Source organism: Ursus arctos, unplaced genomic scaffold (genome assembly GCF_023065955.2).
Source record: "Ursus arctos isolate Adak ecotype North America unplaced genomic scaffold, UrsArc2.0 scaffold_12, whole genome shotgun sequence".
Classification (NCBI taxonomy): Eukaryota; Metazoa; Chordata; class Mammalia; order Carnivora; family Ursidae; genus Ursus; species Ursus arctos.
Window position 1 is genome coordinate 71098362 of NW_026622786.1, and position 18691 is coordinate 71117052.

An 18691-nucleotide genomic window follows, 5' to 3' on the forward strand; every position below is an offset into this window, starting at 1 on the left:
GGTGGGAAGTTTTCATGTGTTTGTTGGCCGTTCCTCCATCTTCTTTTGCATAGTGTGTCTTCAAATCTTTTACCCATTTTGAGCAAGCTGTTTACCTTATTAATTACAAGAATTTTTATATATAATTTAGATACAAACATATGCATGTACTAAATATTTTATAACTGAATATTGTATATACAAGTATTAAATGTTCCTTCCCATTCTGTGGCTGCCTTTTCATTTTCTTAGTGGTGTTTTTATTTTTTTTTTATTTTTATTTTTTTTTAAGATTTTATTTATTTATTTGACAGAGAAAGAGAGACAGCCAGAGAGAGAGGGAACACAAGGAAGGGGAGTGGGAGAGGGAGAAGCAGGCTTCCCGCCAAGCAGGGAGCCCAATGCGGGGCTTGGTCCCAGGACCCTGGGATCACGCCCTGAGCTGAAGCCAGACACTTAACGACTGAGCCACTCAGGTGCCCCTTAATGGTGTTTTTTAAAGGGCAAACATTTTTAATTTTGGTAAAGCTTAATTTATCAAATTTTAATTTTATGGCTCATGTTTTTTTGTATACAGAAATCTTTGTATGCCTGTCTTTTTAATTTATAAAAAATGGCATTGTGTTATTGTTTCATTTGTGACTTAAACTACGTTTTTAAAGTTCCATCCATGTTGTTTCATGTATATAGGATCTGTTACTTCGAACAGCTGCAAATCATTTCATGATATAAATACCCTGCTTTTTGCCTATTCACCCCTACACCTAGGATGGAAGCACACTCATCCGTCAACTCCCTGGGCACACAAATAATGCATGTATCTGATAAGTGCCATGGAATATAGAGGAGCAGACTTGCTGAGCTAAAAGACGTGTGTGTACGTCAGCTGACTAATTATCACAAGACCGTGTTCCGGATGGCTTTGCCACTTTACTTTCCCTCCAGCAAAGAATACTGGTTACTATATTCTCACGTTCCTGCCACACTGGCCATTATCCAGCTTTCTTCTTTTGTCAGTGTAAGAGGTATAAAGTAGTATCTTGTTTTAATTTTAGTATTTGTTATAGCCCATGAGTTTGAATATCTATTCCTATGCTTAGCCTATAGGTTTATTCTGTAAATTCTTCTAACTCTTTGCCCATTTTCCTTTTTTTTTTTTTTTAAGATTTTATTTATTTATTTATTTATTTATTTATTTGAGAGAGAGAGCAGGGGGAGGAGCAGAGGGAAAGGGAAAAGACTCCGCGCTAAGTGCAGAGCTGCACGGGGGACACTCAATCTCAGAACCCCAAAGCACAACCTGAGCCAAAATCAAGAGTTGGTGGCTTAACCAACTGAGCCACCCAGGTGTCCCTCTTTGCCCATTTTCTACTAGGAATGCTGCCTTTTTCTGCTTGATTTGCAGGAATTCCTTGTATATTCTAAATACCAACCCTAGCGAAATTTCTTTTTAATTTTAATTCCAGTATAGTTAACATACAAATATTAAAATGTTCTTCTCCCAGTGTATTATCTGCATATTAACTTCATCGTTGTCTACGATGTCCTCAATAGCACAAAAATCTCAATGAACATTCTGTGCACGCTTGGAACAAAGGTGTATTCTGCCGTTATTGGGTAAAGTGTCCTATAAGTGTCAATTAGATAAAGGTACTTCACAGAGTTGCTTAGATCTTCTTTTTTTAAGATTTTATTTATTTATTTGACAGAGAGAGACAGCCAGCGAGAGAGGGAACACAGCAGGGGGAGTGGGAGAGGAAGAAGCAGGCTCATAGCAGAGGAGCCTGATGTGGGGCTCGATCCCGTAACGCCGGGGTCACGCCCTGAGCCGAAGGCAGACGCCCAACGACTGCGCCACCCAGGTGCCCCGAGATCTTCTATATCCTTACAGATTTTTTACTTATTTTATCAATTACTGAAAGAGGGGTATTAATATTTTTGAACATGATGGTGGATTTGTCCTTTTCTCCCTTTTAGTCTTAACGGTTTTTGCTTAATGAAGTTTGATGCTCTCTGATTAGGTACATACATATTGATGTGTGTCTTCCTGGTAAATTGCTCTTTTTATCATTATGTAATGACCCTCTGTAATCTCTTATAATATTCTTTCTTAAGGTACGTGCTGAAATTAATATAGCTATGCCAGCTTCCCTATGCTTATTGTTTATATATTTTCCATCCTTTAAATCTGAACCTGTTTTGGTTTTTTTTAAGATTTATTTATTTTCAAAAGAGAGAGCATGGGGTGGGAGTGGTGGAAGAAAGGCAGAGGGAGAGGGAGAGAAAAGCAGACTCAGTGCTGAGTGCGGAGCCCGATGTGGGGTTCGATCCCACGACCCCAAGATCATGACCCCGAGATCATGACCTGAGCTGAAAACAAGAGTCGATGCTCAGCCGACTGTGCCACCCAGGTGACCCGACTTTGAACCTGTTTTTAAATTTAAAATACAGGCCTCTCATATCAGGACACACATCATGCTTTGCTAACTATTCGGCCATTTCTGCCTTCAGCTGGAACTTTAATCCATTCGCATGTAAATGTCATTGTTGATAAAGTCAGAAATAAGTCAACTGTCTTACCATTTGTTTTCCATTTCTCTCTTCTGTTTTGTGCTCTTATATTGCTGTTTTCCTACTTTCTTTGGGGTTAACTGAATATTTTTTTAGTGCTTTTTATTTCTTCTTTGGCTTCTTAGATATATATTGGGGGTTTGCTGCTGTTGTGTTCTACCAAGGAGTTCTACTGAAGAATACACATCTTTAACTTATCAGACACTATTTAGAGTGAATATAATGCCTCTTTGCATCTGACATTTCATACCTCTTATTTTACTCTCTCCTCACCTTATACACAATATCCCTACTTTCTACTTTTTATTTTTCACAAACGTAATAACCTTACAACAGTAAGGTTCCACTTAGCTCCCTCTCCCCATTCCTTGGGCAAGTTTTGTCACATCTTACTCCTACATAACCTCATTCCATATGGTTATTATGTTTGCTTTAAGCAAATGTCTTTTAAGCGAATTACGAGAAAAAATGAAAGAGTCTTTTATATTTGCCCATTATTTTTACCATTTCCAGTGATCTTCATTTTTTCCCATAGATCCAAGTTTCCATCTGGTCTCACATCCTGGTGTCCCAAAGGATATCCGTTAGTATTTTTTTGTAACGCCGTTCTGCTAGCAGCAAATTCTCTTAACTTTTCTTTGTTTGAAAAAAATGTCTTCATTTCATCCTCATTTTTGAAGGATACATTCAACAGATAAAGAATTCTGGGTCAAGAGGTGTTTGGTATTTTTCTTTCAGCATTTTAAGGATCTTTCATTGGGTGAACTCCACTGTTTACGATGAAGGGTCAGTGGCATTTCTTACCCCCATTAGAATGTTTCTTTCTCTCCATTTTCAATTTTTTCACTTTAGATTTCAGATGTTTGACTATGATGTGCCTAGATTTTCCCAATATTTATCCTTAAAGTTTGCTGAGCTTCTTAGATCTGGAACCCAATGTTTTTCACCAAACTTAGGAAGTTTTCAGCCATTATAGTCTTTAAATTTTTTTCTAATACTCGTACATATTAGATAATTTTATATTGTGCCACAGGTCCCTGAGGTTGTTCATTTTCTTCCATATTTTTTCTCTCTGTGTTTTCACTGAACACTGACACGGTGGATACGGCATGTGGAAACTATGAATACTGAAGAGCATCGATTTGTATTTTAACAGGCAGTTCAATTACTGCCTGACTTTGAATTTGTGTAGGCATGAGTCTATGCTATGTTCAGTGTGGATCTGAGGAAATCCTTGGCATGTTTGACTTCTCTAACTTGATGGGACCCAGCCTTCAAAATCTGCACTGCTGGGGCTTGGTTTTCATCTTGTTAGGGTGAGTCGTGAGCAGATCTTACTCTAGAGTGAGATCTTTATTCTCAAGACACGGCCTTTCTGGTATCTCAATGCCGGGGATAGTAAAGGGCTAATGAGCTTCAAAGACCCTGACGCTTCAGCTACCCACCACACAGCTTGACCTCTACTCCTATTTCAGGTGGTTTTGCCCTGTGCACATTCAGCCCAGTCCTCAGCTAGACTCACAGGAACTACCTCCATCCCCAGACTTCCGAGACGCTGCCTCTGAACAATTCCCTGCTCCGTGATGACCCATCTCATGGACTCCAACCACATCAGCCGCCCTAAGCGCTGATTCCTGCCTCCTTGGCCACTTGGAATCACTCCAGCCTGTTCAGATTCCAGCTCTTTCCACAGGGTTGGGAAACTGCCCCCACACCCCAAGAGAACTGTGGGGCTCTCACCTTATGAGTTTCCCTTTTCTTAGAGAATAAAATTTTATACTGCCTACTGTCCACTGCTTGACCAGAGTTGCTTCATTTATTCTGTCCAGAGTTATAACTATAGGAGAGGGCTGGCCTAATGCCAGTGATGCCATCATCATAAGAAGCAGAGGGGCACCCTATGCTACCGGCTAAAAATGCCAGCCTCCATTTCATTTTTAAGATGGAAAACTAAGAGTTAATATAACTTCCTATGTCTATAAGCTAAACTTAATCTACCCTTGTCCCAATATCAGATCCAAACCCCAACTTACTCACCAGATGGTATTCTCCATAGTAATCAGATCAATAATGCATATTTTATAATCTCTCTTGTTATGATCTTTTGTAAATATAGGCAAGAACACAGAGGGAGTTGCTATATTGATAAACGTGGTAGTATGAATTTTTAAAGGTCTCATAAGAAATTAATCCTACTCCTATAAAACATTCACTTTAATTTATGAAATACGAATAGATAAAAATAAAATATGTAAAGTTTCCATGAAATGGACCATAAGTACTAGGTCTACTGATAAGAGGCAACTACCCAAATCTCCTACAAGGCCTGATCTGAATAAAGCATCAGAGCCAAGAGAAATGTCCGTATTTTGTCTCCATTTTGGAGATGATGAAACTGAAGTGTACCCAACTCCTCCTAAGACTGTGATTTGTTCATTAAGTTACATACATGTACGTATATATTTTTATCATACTATATATGTGTGTGTATACAGGCACACACATACACAAAGGTATAATAATTCTACAGGACTTCTTTTTTTATTAAGACTATTTTTTTAGAGCTACTAGTACTGGGTTCACAGCTAATTGAGGGGTAAGTACAGAGATCTCCCCTATATCTCCAGCCCCCTCACATGTATATGCTCCCCCATCATCAATATCCCTCATCAGAGTGGTATACTTTCAAAAGTAATCAGCCTACACTGACACATCATAATTACCAAAAGTCCACAGTGAACGTAAGGGTTTATGCTTCGTGCTGGGTATTCTATGTGTTTGGACAAAAGTACAAAAACATATGCATCATTCTGTTATCACACAGATTTACCACCCTAAAAATTCTCTATGCCCTGCCTATATGTAACTCCCCTCACTTCCAACCTTGGCAACCACTAATCTTTTTATTGTCTCCATAGCTATGCCTTTTCCAGAAATGTCATATAGTTGGAATCATGCGGTACGTAGCATTTTCAGATTGGCGTCTTTCACTTAGAAATATGCATTTAAGGGGGTGCCTGGGTGGCTCAGTCGGTTAAGCATTTGCCTTTGGCTCAGGTCGTGGTCTCAGGGTCTTGGGATCCAGCCACACACCAGGCTCCCTGCTCAGCGGGGAGCCTGCTTCTCCCTCTCCTCCCCATTTGTGCTCTTTGTCACTATCTCTGTCTCTTTCTCTCTCTCTCAAATAAATAAATAAAATCTTCAAAAAAAAATATGCATTAAAGGCTCTTCCATGTCTTTTCATAACTTGATAGTTTATTTCTTTTTAGCTCTTAATAATATTCCATTGTCTGGATCTCCCGCAGTTTCTTTATCCATTCAACTACTAAAGGACATCTTCGTTGCTTCCAAGTTCTGGCAATCACGAATATAGCTGCTGTAAACATCTGTATGCAGGGTTTTTTTGTGAACATAAGCTTTCAGCTCCTTTGGGTAAATACCCAGGAATGTGACTGGATCACAGAACAAGAGTATCTTTAGAATTATAAGAAACTGCCACACTGTCTTCCAGAGTCACTGTACCATGTTGCATTCCCGTCAGCAATGAACGAGAGCTCCTGTGCCCTACATCCTCGCCAGCACTTGCCGTTGTCAGTGTCCCGGATTTTGGCCATTCTAATAGATATGTGGCGGTATCTCAGTGTTGTTGTTGTTTTGTTGGTGGGTGTTTGTTTGTATGAAGGAGGCTCCGTGCCCAACATGGGGCTTGAACTCATGACCCTGACACCAAGAGTCGCATGATCTCTACTGACTGAGCCACCCAGGTGCCCCAAGCTACAGAACTTTTAACGACAGGTCGAGGGGTGCCTGGGTCGCTCAGTCAGTTGAGTGCTCAACTCTTGATCTCGGCTCAGGTCTTGATCCCAGGGTCATGAGTTCAGGCCCCGCACTGGGCTCCATGGTAGGCGGGGAGCCTATGTAATAAAAAATACATTTAAAAACAGGTTAATAACTAGACCAATCTTGTACTTAAAGTCTTTCAGGTGAAGCATCTGACCCAAGTCCTAGCAATGTGACCAAGACATGACCACTCACAGCTCTAAGCTGCTCAAAACAAAGCAGTCTGCATCCTGCCACAGTACGTCTTGGGATTAATGACATCATAAAATTTTCCATCCAGAAGGGACTCTACGCTCCAACATGGCATTTCATACAGACATCTCTTTTAGAATGCAACATACAAGAGCTGCTTTCTTTCTTTCTCGTGTTATGGGCTGCGAGCAGAAGGGTCTATGCATCTCACATCCAGCTGCATAGAACAGCATGTGGACCATAACAGGAATATACTACTTATTAAATGAATAACTTAATAATAAAAATCTCTAGGCCCCCCACCACTATGAAGGAATGCCAATACATAACCTTGGTAAGTCATAAAAAGTATAAAAATTAAGGAAACATAGTGCTAGAGACATTTATTTTTCAAACTTGTAGATGCCTCACGTGGAAGACATACAAGCTCTTACTGAGCCTCTTTGAAGCCTCAGCGTCTACGTCTGTAAGACAGGGTAGTAATGATCAATCTAAACTATGAGGATCAAATGAAATTAGGGCTGTGAAGTTCTCATTACACTGCAGACACTCACTAAGTCACTCACTACCCCCATTATTAGCGGCAGCACCAGTATTAACCAGAGCCTAACTCTCCCTCCCCAGCAGTGATCTCTCTGCCGTAGGGAGCTCCCTCCAGCCGACTCTGTATGGAGTCAAGGTCCCTTCTCCGCCTTGGTAAGCCATCAAGAGTTAGACATTATTACCCTGCTCTCGGATGTGACAGCACAGAAAACAATATGCTACAGTAAGACGGTCTGAAACAACCTATTCAAAGTCAAGTATCTGAAAGGCTTGGAAGTCGGAATAACAAAAAGATGCAAATAGTGCTTAGTCAGCTGATAATTCACTCAAAGGAAAGCAGACAGCTGTCCTTAAACCACTGAAGCAAGCCTACAGCACTCCCGAGCAGACAGCGCCACGTCACAAGCTCATAAGTGCCTGTCATCTGAAGCACTTTCTTTCCCTTCCCCTTACTTCCCTTCCTTTTTCTTTCTCCACCGCCCTCCTGATGCTGTTTCTTCTTGAGTCCCTCTCCTCTCTTCTTACCAATCAGAATACAGAATTCAATCCTATCCTTAGTCTTTGTACTTATTGTACTTTTCAATAACACAATGCATATAGGTTTTAAAGACAGATCAGGGGGCGCCTGGGCGGCTCACTCAGTTAAGCATCCGACTCTTGATACCGGCCAAGGTCATGATCTCATGACCTCAGGATTGTGAGATGGAGCCCCGTGGAGGGCTCTGCGCTCAGCCCACAGTCTGCTCAAAATTCTCTCAATCTCCCACTTGCTTGCATGCGCGCGCACACGCTCTCTCTCCCTCTAAAATAAATAAATAAAATACTTTAAATTTTTTTAAAAAATAGGGACACCTGAGTGCCTCAGTTGGTTAAACATCTGCCTTCAGCTCAGGTCGTGATCCCAGGGTCCTGGGATCGAGCCCCACATCAGGATCCCTGCTCAGCAGAGAGCCTGCTTCTCCCTCTCCCCCTGCCTCTGTCTCCTGCTTGTGCTCTCTCTCGCAGATAATCTTTAAAAAAAATTTTTTTAAATAAAGACAAATCAGGATTCAATTCCAATCGAGGGGTGCCTGGGTGGCACAGTCATTAAGCGTCTGCCTTCGGCTCAGGGCATGATCCCGGTGTTCTGGGATTGAGCCCCGCATCAGGCTCCTCCGCTGGAAGCCTGCCTCTTCTCCCGCTCCCCCTGCTTGTATTCCCTCTCTCACTGGCTGTCTCTCTGTCACATAAATAAATAAAATCTTTAAAAAAAGGATTCAATTCCAGCTCTAATAATTAGCTGTGTAATTTAGGTAAATTAATTAAATACTTCTGTTTGCTCAGCTGGAAAACAGGGATAATGGCATCTTCACGTGGTTAGAGTGAGAAGCAAAATTTTTTTTTAAGATTATTTATTTATTTATTTATTTATTTGAGGTGGGGGGGGGGAGCAGAGCAGGGGGGAGGAGCAGAGGGAGAAGCAGACTCGCTGCTGAGTAGGGAACTCGATGCGGGGCTCGATCCCAGGACCCTGAGATCATGACCTGAGCTGAAAGTAGCCGCTTAACCAACTGAGCCCCCCAGGTGCCCCAAGAGTGAGAAGTAAATTAACTTAAATTTGTAAGCTGTCTAGCCTAAAACCTGATATATAATAGGTCTTCCATAAAGTTAATGTCCTCTCAACTTCTCTGGGAAAATATTATCTAATTCTTGGTTATGTTGTCTACAGGTCAGTAGCTCTCAACAGAAAAGAAGACCTCCATTCCTTGAATCCATCCCTATCTATTTTATGGATACAGATGAATCCATCCATTATGGGTATAGACAGTGCCTTTCACTATAGAATTTTGTCCTGCCCCGACACAAACACTTTATTCTGGGTAGTCTCCTTGATTTTAAAAATAAGTTGGAACAGAGAAATTTAAATAAATTCTGGAAACCCAAAGTAATTAGTTAAAATTATAAGCTAAGTATTTAAGAGGCACTTAAACATTAAACATAAAATAAGAAATTAAAGATATAACACTACATTTCAAAAAATTGGCTTGAAGCGGCTTCAGGAGTTTGGGTCAGGTAAGAAATAAACAAACTACTGCATAGGAACGGTTCCCATATTAAGGTCTCAGTACACCAGCAGACCAATTGCCAGCTGCCTCTTCCAACTCATTCAAACTCGTTTGAACCTCACACCTAGAGACTGACTCTACTCGTGAGGAAATTCTGCACTGGTATCCAGTTGGTGTTTGTAAAAAGAAAACTATCTTAGAGAAATCACATTCACTAGGAATCAGGACCCACTACCCAGTATCTCCTGCACCAAGCTCAGACAGCCATCAGCCAAAAGAACCAAAAGGACAAGTACTTATGGCCACTGTGTGGTACTTCAAGCTACATCCCAGAAGAGGACGTGCGGACGTCAGTGCGTCCAAAATGAGCCCTTCAACCGCAAGCCTAAACCCACAACACAGGCCACACTGGATGGGTCAAAACCAAGTCAGAGGGGAGCAAAAGGCTAGGTGGGAAGCGCTGTGTAGCACAGAGGCCACAGGCACAAGCCAAAGAAAGGGATTGGGGGGGGCATTATTCTATTCAGGTACAAGGTCAGTGCCAGCGAGGGCAAAACAATTAGGCAGGCAAAGTAAAGCAAAGGCGATATTAAACTGAAAACTGAAAACTCAACGAAAAGGTAGAGGTGAGTGTTTTATGGGCAGGAGAAAACCAACTTCAATCCCCAGCCCTGAGGCAGTGAACACAAAGGCGAGTGGCAAGACAGCACAGTAATTGAAAAGAACAGCACTCGAAAACTGGACGTACTGGTAGAGTTTGGGGTTTCATTGCAGAATAGCATGTGTTCACTGCGATCATAGAAGGGTATGCCATGGCATGCGGTTTTTGAAAAACATCAAAGTTCTCAACCTACAGCAACAAAAATGGCAGGCAACGTCTGCGCCTCTCCGTCCCGGGAGTGCGCGGCCTCCTCTCCCTGCCCGTCTCTGAAGCATGTGAGAGCACTGCAGCCCCTGAACACCCAGTTACCGCTCTGTGCCGGGCTTTTCCTGGGGGCAGGCTGGAGCGACCATACTTACTGGAGTCCTCCCACTGGAGTAAATGCAGCTTCCACGCAGAATAATACAAAAATCCCAGTACCAGAAAAAGGCAGAGGGCTAGCAGCAGATTGCGCACAAATACCAAGAGTCCCATCTTCACATGATTTACGATTTCCTACATGACCTAAAAAATAAAAAATAAAAAATAAACCAATGGAGGTCTTAGAGGATAAAGCAATCACTGTGTTGATATACGCTACCTTAAAATAAGTGCTTACAGCAGAATTTCCAAATGAAGAGCCACCTAGAGTTACCACTGAGGTCCTGACGTGGCATCCTCCAACCGGCTAGTCCTGGTCTCAAGAAACAGCTTCACCAGTCCCTCAGTATCCAAGCCAGAAATCAGCAATCATCCCTGCGTCGCTCCTCTCCCTCATTCCCAGCAGCCAATCAATGACCAAATTCTGGCAATTCCAACATGCCAGAGAAACCCCCAGTGACACCCCCTGCCCCCCCCATCACTACTCTAGTCCACGCCACCACTGTGTTCCCAGAGACAAGCTCCCCACCTCCAAACTGCACTCTCCCAAATCCATTTTCCTCACAGAAGTAGGACCGATCCATGGAGCGCCTGGGTGGCTCAGTCGGTTAAGCGTCTGCCTTCGGCTCAGGTCACGATCCCAGCGTCCTGGGATCCAGCCCCGCATCAGGCTCCCTGCTCAGCGGGAGGCCTTCTTCTCCCTCTCCCACTCCCCCTGCTTGTGTTCCCTCTCTCGCTGTCTCTCTCTCTCTGTCCAATAAATAAATAAAATCTTAAAAAAAAAAAAAGAAAGAAAGAAAGAAAGAGGACTGATCCATTAATAACACAAAATCTGACATTACTCTCCTACTTAAACCCCTTTGTGTCAGAGTTCCACTGAGGCTGACACAGAGTACCACAGACTCAGCGGCTGAAAACAACATGACTTTATTATCTCAGAGTTCTGGAGGCCCAAAGTCCAGGTACAGTGTGGCTCTGCAGGGTCCTCTGAGTGGGGTCTCCAAGGGCCAAACCAAGGGGCAGCAGGGCTGTGCTCCACTCTCAGACTCTGAAAATGAAGCCGCCTCCAAGCTCACTCAGTCCAGCTACTGGCCGAATGCAATTCCCTGCAGCTGCAGGGCCCAGGTCCCCATCTCCCCGCTGGTTCTCACACAGTCTCTGCTCCTGTACTCCCTCGCATATTTTCCACTGGGCCCCCTACAGCCACAGTAGGTGAGGTCCCTCTCACTCCGAATCTCTCCAACTTCCCCTTCTACCACATCTTGCTTCTGCGTCCAGCCAGAGAAACTTCTTTGCTTCTCAGGCTCATGTGATTAGGTTGGGCCCACTTGAAGAATCCAGAATAATCTCCCTGTTTTAAGGTCTGTAGTCTTAATCGCATCTGCAAAGTCCCTTCAGCCACATAAGGGAACTTATTTACGGATTCCAGCGATTCAGGAGTGGACATCTTTGGGGTGCCATTCTGCTTCACACACCTTTCATTAAATTCTCAATTCCTTTAAAATAAAGTAACTGCTCCTTAGAGTCTAGCAGCTTCTGACTGCGCCCCTAGTTTACTCTCCAAACCATCTCTTGCACCACCTAACCTTGTCTGTGTCCTGTGCATTTCTTCTTCCAACTCACTGAATGTAGCCTTGTTGTTTCTCTCCTCTAGGCCTGCCTGGGACATTCTCCACCACACTGCTGTTTGGCCTGTGGCACATTCCCTGATGCTCACCTGAAATGGAACATTGGCGGGGAAGACTTCCCAGGATCACCCCCTACCTCACTCAGATATCTTAGCCAGGAAATAACATATGAGAAAGAAATTACATATAAATATTATAAACAAAGTAATAAAAAGTTATCATTTGCAGATTTAATTGTCCACCCAGAAAAGCCAAGAGAATCAACTAAAAAACCATTAGAACTAATAAGTAGGTGATTATAAGATTTGCAAAAAATCAACAGCCTCTTTTTTTTAAGTTTTATTTATTTAAGTAATCTACACCCCACATGGGGCTTGAATTCATGACCCCAAGATTAAGAGTCACATGTTCTTCCAACTGAGCCAGTCAGGTGCCCCACAAAAATCAACAGCTTCTTGGAGGTTCCTCAAGAAGTTAAAAATAGAGCTACTCTACGACCCAGCAACTGCACTACTAGGTTTTTACCCCAAAGATACAAATGTAGTGATCCGAAGGGACACCTGCACCCCAATGTTCACAGCAGCAATGTGCACAACAGCCAAACTGTGGAAAGAGCCCAGATGTCTATCAACAGATGAATGAATAAAGAAGATGTGATTCATATATACAATGGAATATTACTCAGCAGTCAAAAAAAAAGAAATGAAATCTTGCCATTTGCAACCACGTGGATGGATCTGGAGGGTATTATGCTGAGCAAAATAAGTCAGTCAGAGAAAGACAATTATCATATGGTTTCACTCATATGACGAATATAAGAAATAGCACAGAGGATCATAGGGGAAGGGTGGGGAAACTGAATGGGAAGAAATCAGAGAGACTGTTAGCTATAAGAAACAAAGTGAGAGTTGCTGGAGCGGAGGGGGGTGGGGGGATGGGGTGACTGACTGACAGGCATTAATGGGGGCACAGGATATGATGAGCCCTGGGTGCTATATGCAACTGATGAATTACTCAACTCTACATCTGAAACTAATAATGTACTGTATGTTGGCTAATTGAATTTAAATTTTTAAAAAATCAACAGCTTCTTAAAAACTATACCAGCAATACTGATGAGACGATGTAAGGGGAAGAATTCCATTCATGATGGCAACAAAATCTATGAATACCTAAAAATAAACAGGAGGAAATGGGCAAGATTTTCACCAACAGACATAAGAGATCTGAATAAATGAAGACACATACTAGGCTCCTATGTGAGAAATTTCAATATTGGAAATATGTCTGTTCTCTATAAATTCAGTCTGACTCCAGTCAGAACCCATGTTTTGTTTTGTTTTTTTAACTTAAATCTATAGTTAATCTGAAGACTTAATGCCCAAGAAGAGCCCCCAAATTTTTTTAAATAAAAAATAATGAGGGGCGCCTGGGTGGCACAGCGGTTAAGCATCTGCCTTCGGCTCAGGGCGTGATCCCGGCGTTATGGGATCGAGCCCCACATCAGGCTCCTCCGCTGTGAGCCTGCTTCTTCCTCTCCCACTCCCCCTGCTTGTGTTCCCGCTCTCGCTGGCTGTCTCTATCTCTGCCAAATAAATAAAATCTTTAAAAAAAAAAAATAATGAGATGAGGATTTGCCTTACCAGATATCAAAACTGACTCAAAGCTGTAATTCTTTTTTTTTTTTTTTAAGATTTTATTGATTTATTCGACAGAGATAGAGACAGCCAGCGAGAGAGGGAACACAAGCAGGGGGAGTGGGAGAAGAAGAAGCAGGCTCCTAGCGGAGGAGCCTGATGTGGGGCTCGATCCCACAACGCCGGGATCACGCCCTGAGCCAAAGGCAGACGCTTAACCGCTGTGCCACCCAGGCGCCCCCAAAGCTGTAATTCTTAAGATAGATGGGTACTGGCACAGGAAAAGAGAAATAGGTCAGCAGAACAGAGTAAGAATCTACAAATGAGCTCTCAGAAGAGAGAGATACATACACATATACAAATGAATTTACTTTATCTATCTACACATGAATTTACTCTATGATAAGCATATAAATTTCATAAAGAAAAAAAAATCATGGTAGGATACACAGCTAACCACTGATGTGGTTATCTCCAGGAAACAGGATGAAACAATGGGAAGTACTTTTCCCTTCACATACTTCTAAGTTAAATTTATTTGTTGTAAGTCACAAGTATTACCTCTATAATTTTTTTAAGAGTTATTTATTTGAGAGAGAGAGAGAACACGAACCAGAGGGGCAGAGGCAGAGGGAGAGAGAATCTTAAGCAGACTCCACACTCAGCGCAGAGCCCGACCTGATCTCACAACCCTGAGATCGTGACCTGAGCGGAAACCAAGAGTTGTTTGCTTAACCGACTGAGCCACCCAGGTGTCCAGCACCTAATTTTTTAATATTAAAAAAAATCAAATAACGCATTTTAGAAATGTAAACTGGCGGACTCTTTCAGGAGCAACTGGGCAATAGCTACTGAAATTTACAACACTCACGCACCTCGACCCCGCATTCCTCGTTGGGTGACTTTTCCTACAGCAACATTCCAACAGATGCTTTACAAGATATGCACCTGAACATGCACTGGCAACACTCATTACAAGAACACAATACTAGAAAAAAATTCAAATGCCCATCAACAGGGAACCAAACAAATGAATTACGGTACGTCTACACAGTGACATCTAGGTCAGTGGGGGTGGGGGCAGGAAACAGATGGCACACACAAAGGAATTAACCAAAGGAAGTTAATCATGGGTTGTTTTTTTTTTTTTTTTTTTAAAGATTTTATTTATTTATTTAACAGAGATAGAGACAGCCAGCGAGAGAGGGAACACAAGCAGGGGGAGTGGGAGAGGAAGAAGCAGGCTCATAGCAGAGGAGCCTGATGTGGGGCTCGAACCCAGAACACCGGGACCACGCCCTGAGCCGAAGGCAGACGCTTAACCGCTGTGCCACCCAGGCACCCCTAATCATGGGTTTTTTTATAGCTATGTGATTAGAGTTAAAGGAACCGACCAGGGGTGGTGAAGCGTCCAGGGACTCTCAACAGTACGAAGCTACTCCTGCCTTCAAGGTGAAAGAGGAAGAGGCAGAAGGGTGTCCTGGGGAAAGAGAGGCCAGCCACCAGGAGCAGTGCTTGACGGAGGGCTCAGCGGCTCCTGGAGCCCCAGCAAGGGGCAGAGGGCGATAAATGCTCTGACTTCTCTCATCACTCGCCCTCTGATCCCTGTCAGTGTCTTTTATCAGCTGATTCCAACTGGAAGCCAGAGCGCAGGGAAGCCCAGACGATGCCCTTCTCAGAGGTCAGTCACCAGCACAGAGGATACAAGGTGGATCAACGAGGGCAGGAGAATAACAAGTACTGAGTATGATGCACCAGCTAGACAGAATGCCGCACAGCTGTTCGTCCTGACATGGGAAAAACGTCTGCTCCATGCGGCTAAACGAAAAACATCGAGTTGTAGAATAGTAATGTACGTGTATGTGTGGCCACATACGGGTGGTGACAGACAAGGGCAACAGTAATACTGAAAATTAAGGTTACGTATTTAGTACACACTTAATATGCACCAAACTGTAGACAATGTCTGTCTCCGAAAAGTGGAGGGGTGTGTGTCTCACTATCTACTTATTAGTATATTTATTTTTAATTTTTATATTTATGCACATAACAAACATACAAAGTTTTCAAATGGAAATAGAAATTAGAGACTTGCAATTCCAGCAACACAAAGGACCACGTCTCCCATCCGGTGTTCCGAGTGAAAACAAACTGACGGTATAGGTAGCCTGCCTACACAAGGCTGGTAGCTGTTGGAAAGCCTTCCCTTTCAGAAGGCAGCTGGTCCCAGCCCCTCCCTCGTCTTCCTGTCCTGAATGCAGATACCACACGGTGACTGCAGCCTAAAGCTCCAGCAGACACATGACCATCGGTCGGTCAACAGAGTCCCCCGTCCATGCAGCAGACGCCCCAGGGAGAAGGCTGAACTAATCACCTACTTTACTTCCAGCTTTTCCATTCAAATAAAGAGGTAGAACAGACACCCAAAGAGGAACCTGATTTCCAAAAGTGGGCGACATACAAAGAAGCAAGTAAGAGCTGCAACTAAGTCAAAACCTTCGAGCCAAGGAAAAGAACAACTCAAGGTTCTGAAAGAGATGACATCTCAAACTCACTGCTAGGACAAAAGCTTGAGGCTGCGGGGGAACCGGTCTTCTCACACACTGCTTGGTGGTGGGAAAGACTGCGCCATGCCTAACGAAATTACACATGCTTTTGCCCTTTACCCCAATAATTTCACTCTTAAGAAACTATCCCAAGGGCGCCTGGGTGGCTCAGTCGGTTGCGTGTCCTACTCTTGATGTTGGCTCAGGTCATGATCTCAGGGTCATGGGATCGAGCCCCACACTGGGCTCTGCATTCAACGCAGAGTCTGCTTGAGATTCTCACTCTCCCTCTCTCTGCCCCTCCCCCAGCTCACACGCGCTCTTGCTCTTTCTCCTCCTCTCTAAAATAAATAAATATTTTTTAAAAAAAGAAACTACCCCAAAGATACACTAACAAAATTCAAAATGACTTATGCACATGGCTATTCACTGCAGCACTATTTGTAATGTAAGAGAGTAAGTCCTTCAATAGGGATTGAATAACCTATGGTATACCCACAGAACAGAGGATTATGCAGCCATGAAAAGGCATGAGCCCTCTCCCCGTCTTCCTTTCTGAATAATTTAATCTAAAAGCCATTAAGCCTTTGGCATCAATCAAGGCAGGTGTGCACACCTGGAGTGAAGAGAGGTGTATGGGCATTCGGGTCATCGTCAGGGGGTCTGCGGGTGTGGGAACAGGAAATACTGGAATTAACCAAATAAGTAAATATATTGATGCTAACAGGAGCCAGATTTCTCAATGATGGAAACGGGAGTTGCAAATAGATAAAGGGAAAGATCAGAATAAATTTTGGGGGCTGCACTCAAGTTGAAGGGATTGGTATAAACGGATGGTGTTTGGTAAATAAAGATACAAAAATATAAGTGAAGATAGTGTGTGTGCCTTTGTGTGATACACGCATATATCCCCCAGCTCCGGTCACTTTCACGAAAAGGCCTGGCAGCAGTCATGCCCCCAATTACAAAGAGCACATCTCACCCCTGGAGCTTGGTTTTTAAATACCGGTCTTCCCTAATGGGAACCAGGGATCCCTGGAAGGATGGCTGATTGCATGGCTGGGGCAAAGAAGGCACAAACAAGCCAAGGCTGGAATCTTCCACGGTGCCTGGAAGCAGGAAAAGGCTCAAAGGGGGAGGCCGCGTCAGAAGGAAAAAGAAGCCCACTGGAGGGGCTCCTAATGGTCAGCTCTGGAGCAATTCAGACCAATAATAACAGATTACAACCCATTAAATAAGAACCTAATAAATGAGGAGAGGAGAAAGCTCTCTCTTAGAGCAGAATGCCAACTAATGAATACAGAAGGAATAATGTAATTAGAAAGTCACCATTTGGTGACCATTTCAGTAATAACTCAGCTAAGAAACATCAAAAGATGCTAAAATTAAGGGGGAGAATTTTGAGACATGGGGTATTATACAGTCTTCAAGTATCTGCCCACAAGATGCTTCTTAATTACAGAGGGGAGAAGAGTAGCTTTACAATGGAGAGATCTGATAGACCCCACCATAAACTAGCTGAAGGCTATACAGGAGTTTGCTGTAATATTTTTGCAACTTTTTTGTAATTATTTCAAATTATTTCAAAAGGAAAAAAAATAAACCAAATGCTCAAAAAAGTGTTTGAATAAACATCCAAATGAGAGATTTGGCAGCCACTTAAGATGTAATTTATGAAAAGAAAAAGATGTAATTTATGAAAACATTTTAATGACATGGGGAAATGCTTATGATATACTATTAAATGAAAAAAGAGACAAGTATCATGCACCCAACCATTAAAAAAAAAAGGAAGAAAAGAGAGAGACTAGAATAAGACACAAAACACTAACACTAGATTACCACTTAGGATTGTCTGGGCGGTAGAGCTCACTTGGCCTCCCTGCACAGCCACAGAAAAGCACGCAGGTAAAGAACCGCAGCCAGCTCGCTTCAGCCGTCAAGGGAATGCCGCGCTCTGGACTCATCCCCTTCCCGTGTATTCGTCTTGGAGAAGGAGGTGTCTCTCTCCTGTCCAAAGCTGATGCAACAAACACTAAGTGCTAGGAGTCAGGCAAAGCACAGGGGACACCAAGACAATCAAATTCATACTCTGCCCTAGAGGGTCACTAAGTTTGCCACTGACCTCTTAACTGTCAACCCCACTGGACATTATTATCCTCCCATGCCTTGACCTTTCTGCAGCATCTGGAACTGGGAGAGACAGCACGGCACGGTGGGACAGTCCCTTCTCTGCCTTCTCTGCCCACCAGTGCTGGCTCCTCTTTACGGCTCTGTTCAAGTCTCACCTCCCTCGGGAAGCTTTCCTTAATCATAGCCCTATACTCTGGGTCTACTCCCGTAACATCCCATGCTTACCTGCATCCCAGCATCTACACAACATTGTGCCTGCTGTTCTGTCTCTGCAAAGAATCAGTACACCATCTGAAAGCAGAATCTCTAACTTAGGTCTGTGAATCACCTGCATTTAACAGCAGAACGCCTAGTACACGGCAACACTCGAGAAGTGTGTGTTTAAAGAATAAACTAATATATTTCTAATTACATGCTCCAACACAGACACGATATAAGTTGTACACATTCCAAAACATAATGTCCTGAAGATATGATCTGTGTGCCCATACATATGCACAGCAATTCTGAACGAGGAGAGAAGCTTGGGGTGCTGGTGAGGCTGTCTTAACAGTTC

At 43.1% G+C, this 18691-nt stretch overlaps 1 protein-coding gene across 4 annotated transcripts in view; it reads right to left on the bottom strand.

Moving 5' to 3' along the window:
• ST3GAL3 (ST3 beta-galactoside alpha-2,3-sialyltransferase 3) overlaps positions 1-18691 on the bottom strand; it is a 183144-nt gene that overhangs the window by 149381 nt on the left and 15072 nt on the right. For all 4 annotated transcript variants that reach the window (XM_044383913.3, XM_026498290.4, XM_044383912.3 and 1 more), the window contains exon 2: positions 10191-10335. In XM_044383913.3, coding sequence (XP_044239848.1) covers positions 10191-10305 — 115 coding nt within the window. In that variant the 5' untranslated portion in view covers positions 10306-10335. The remainder of the gene's footprint in view (positions 1-10190; positions 10336-18691) is intronic.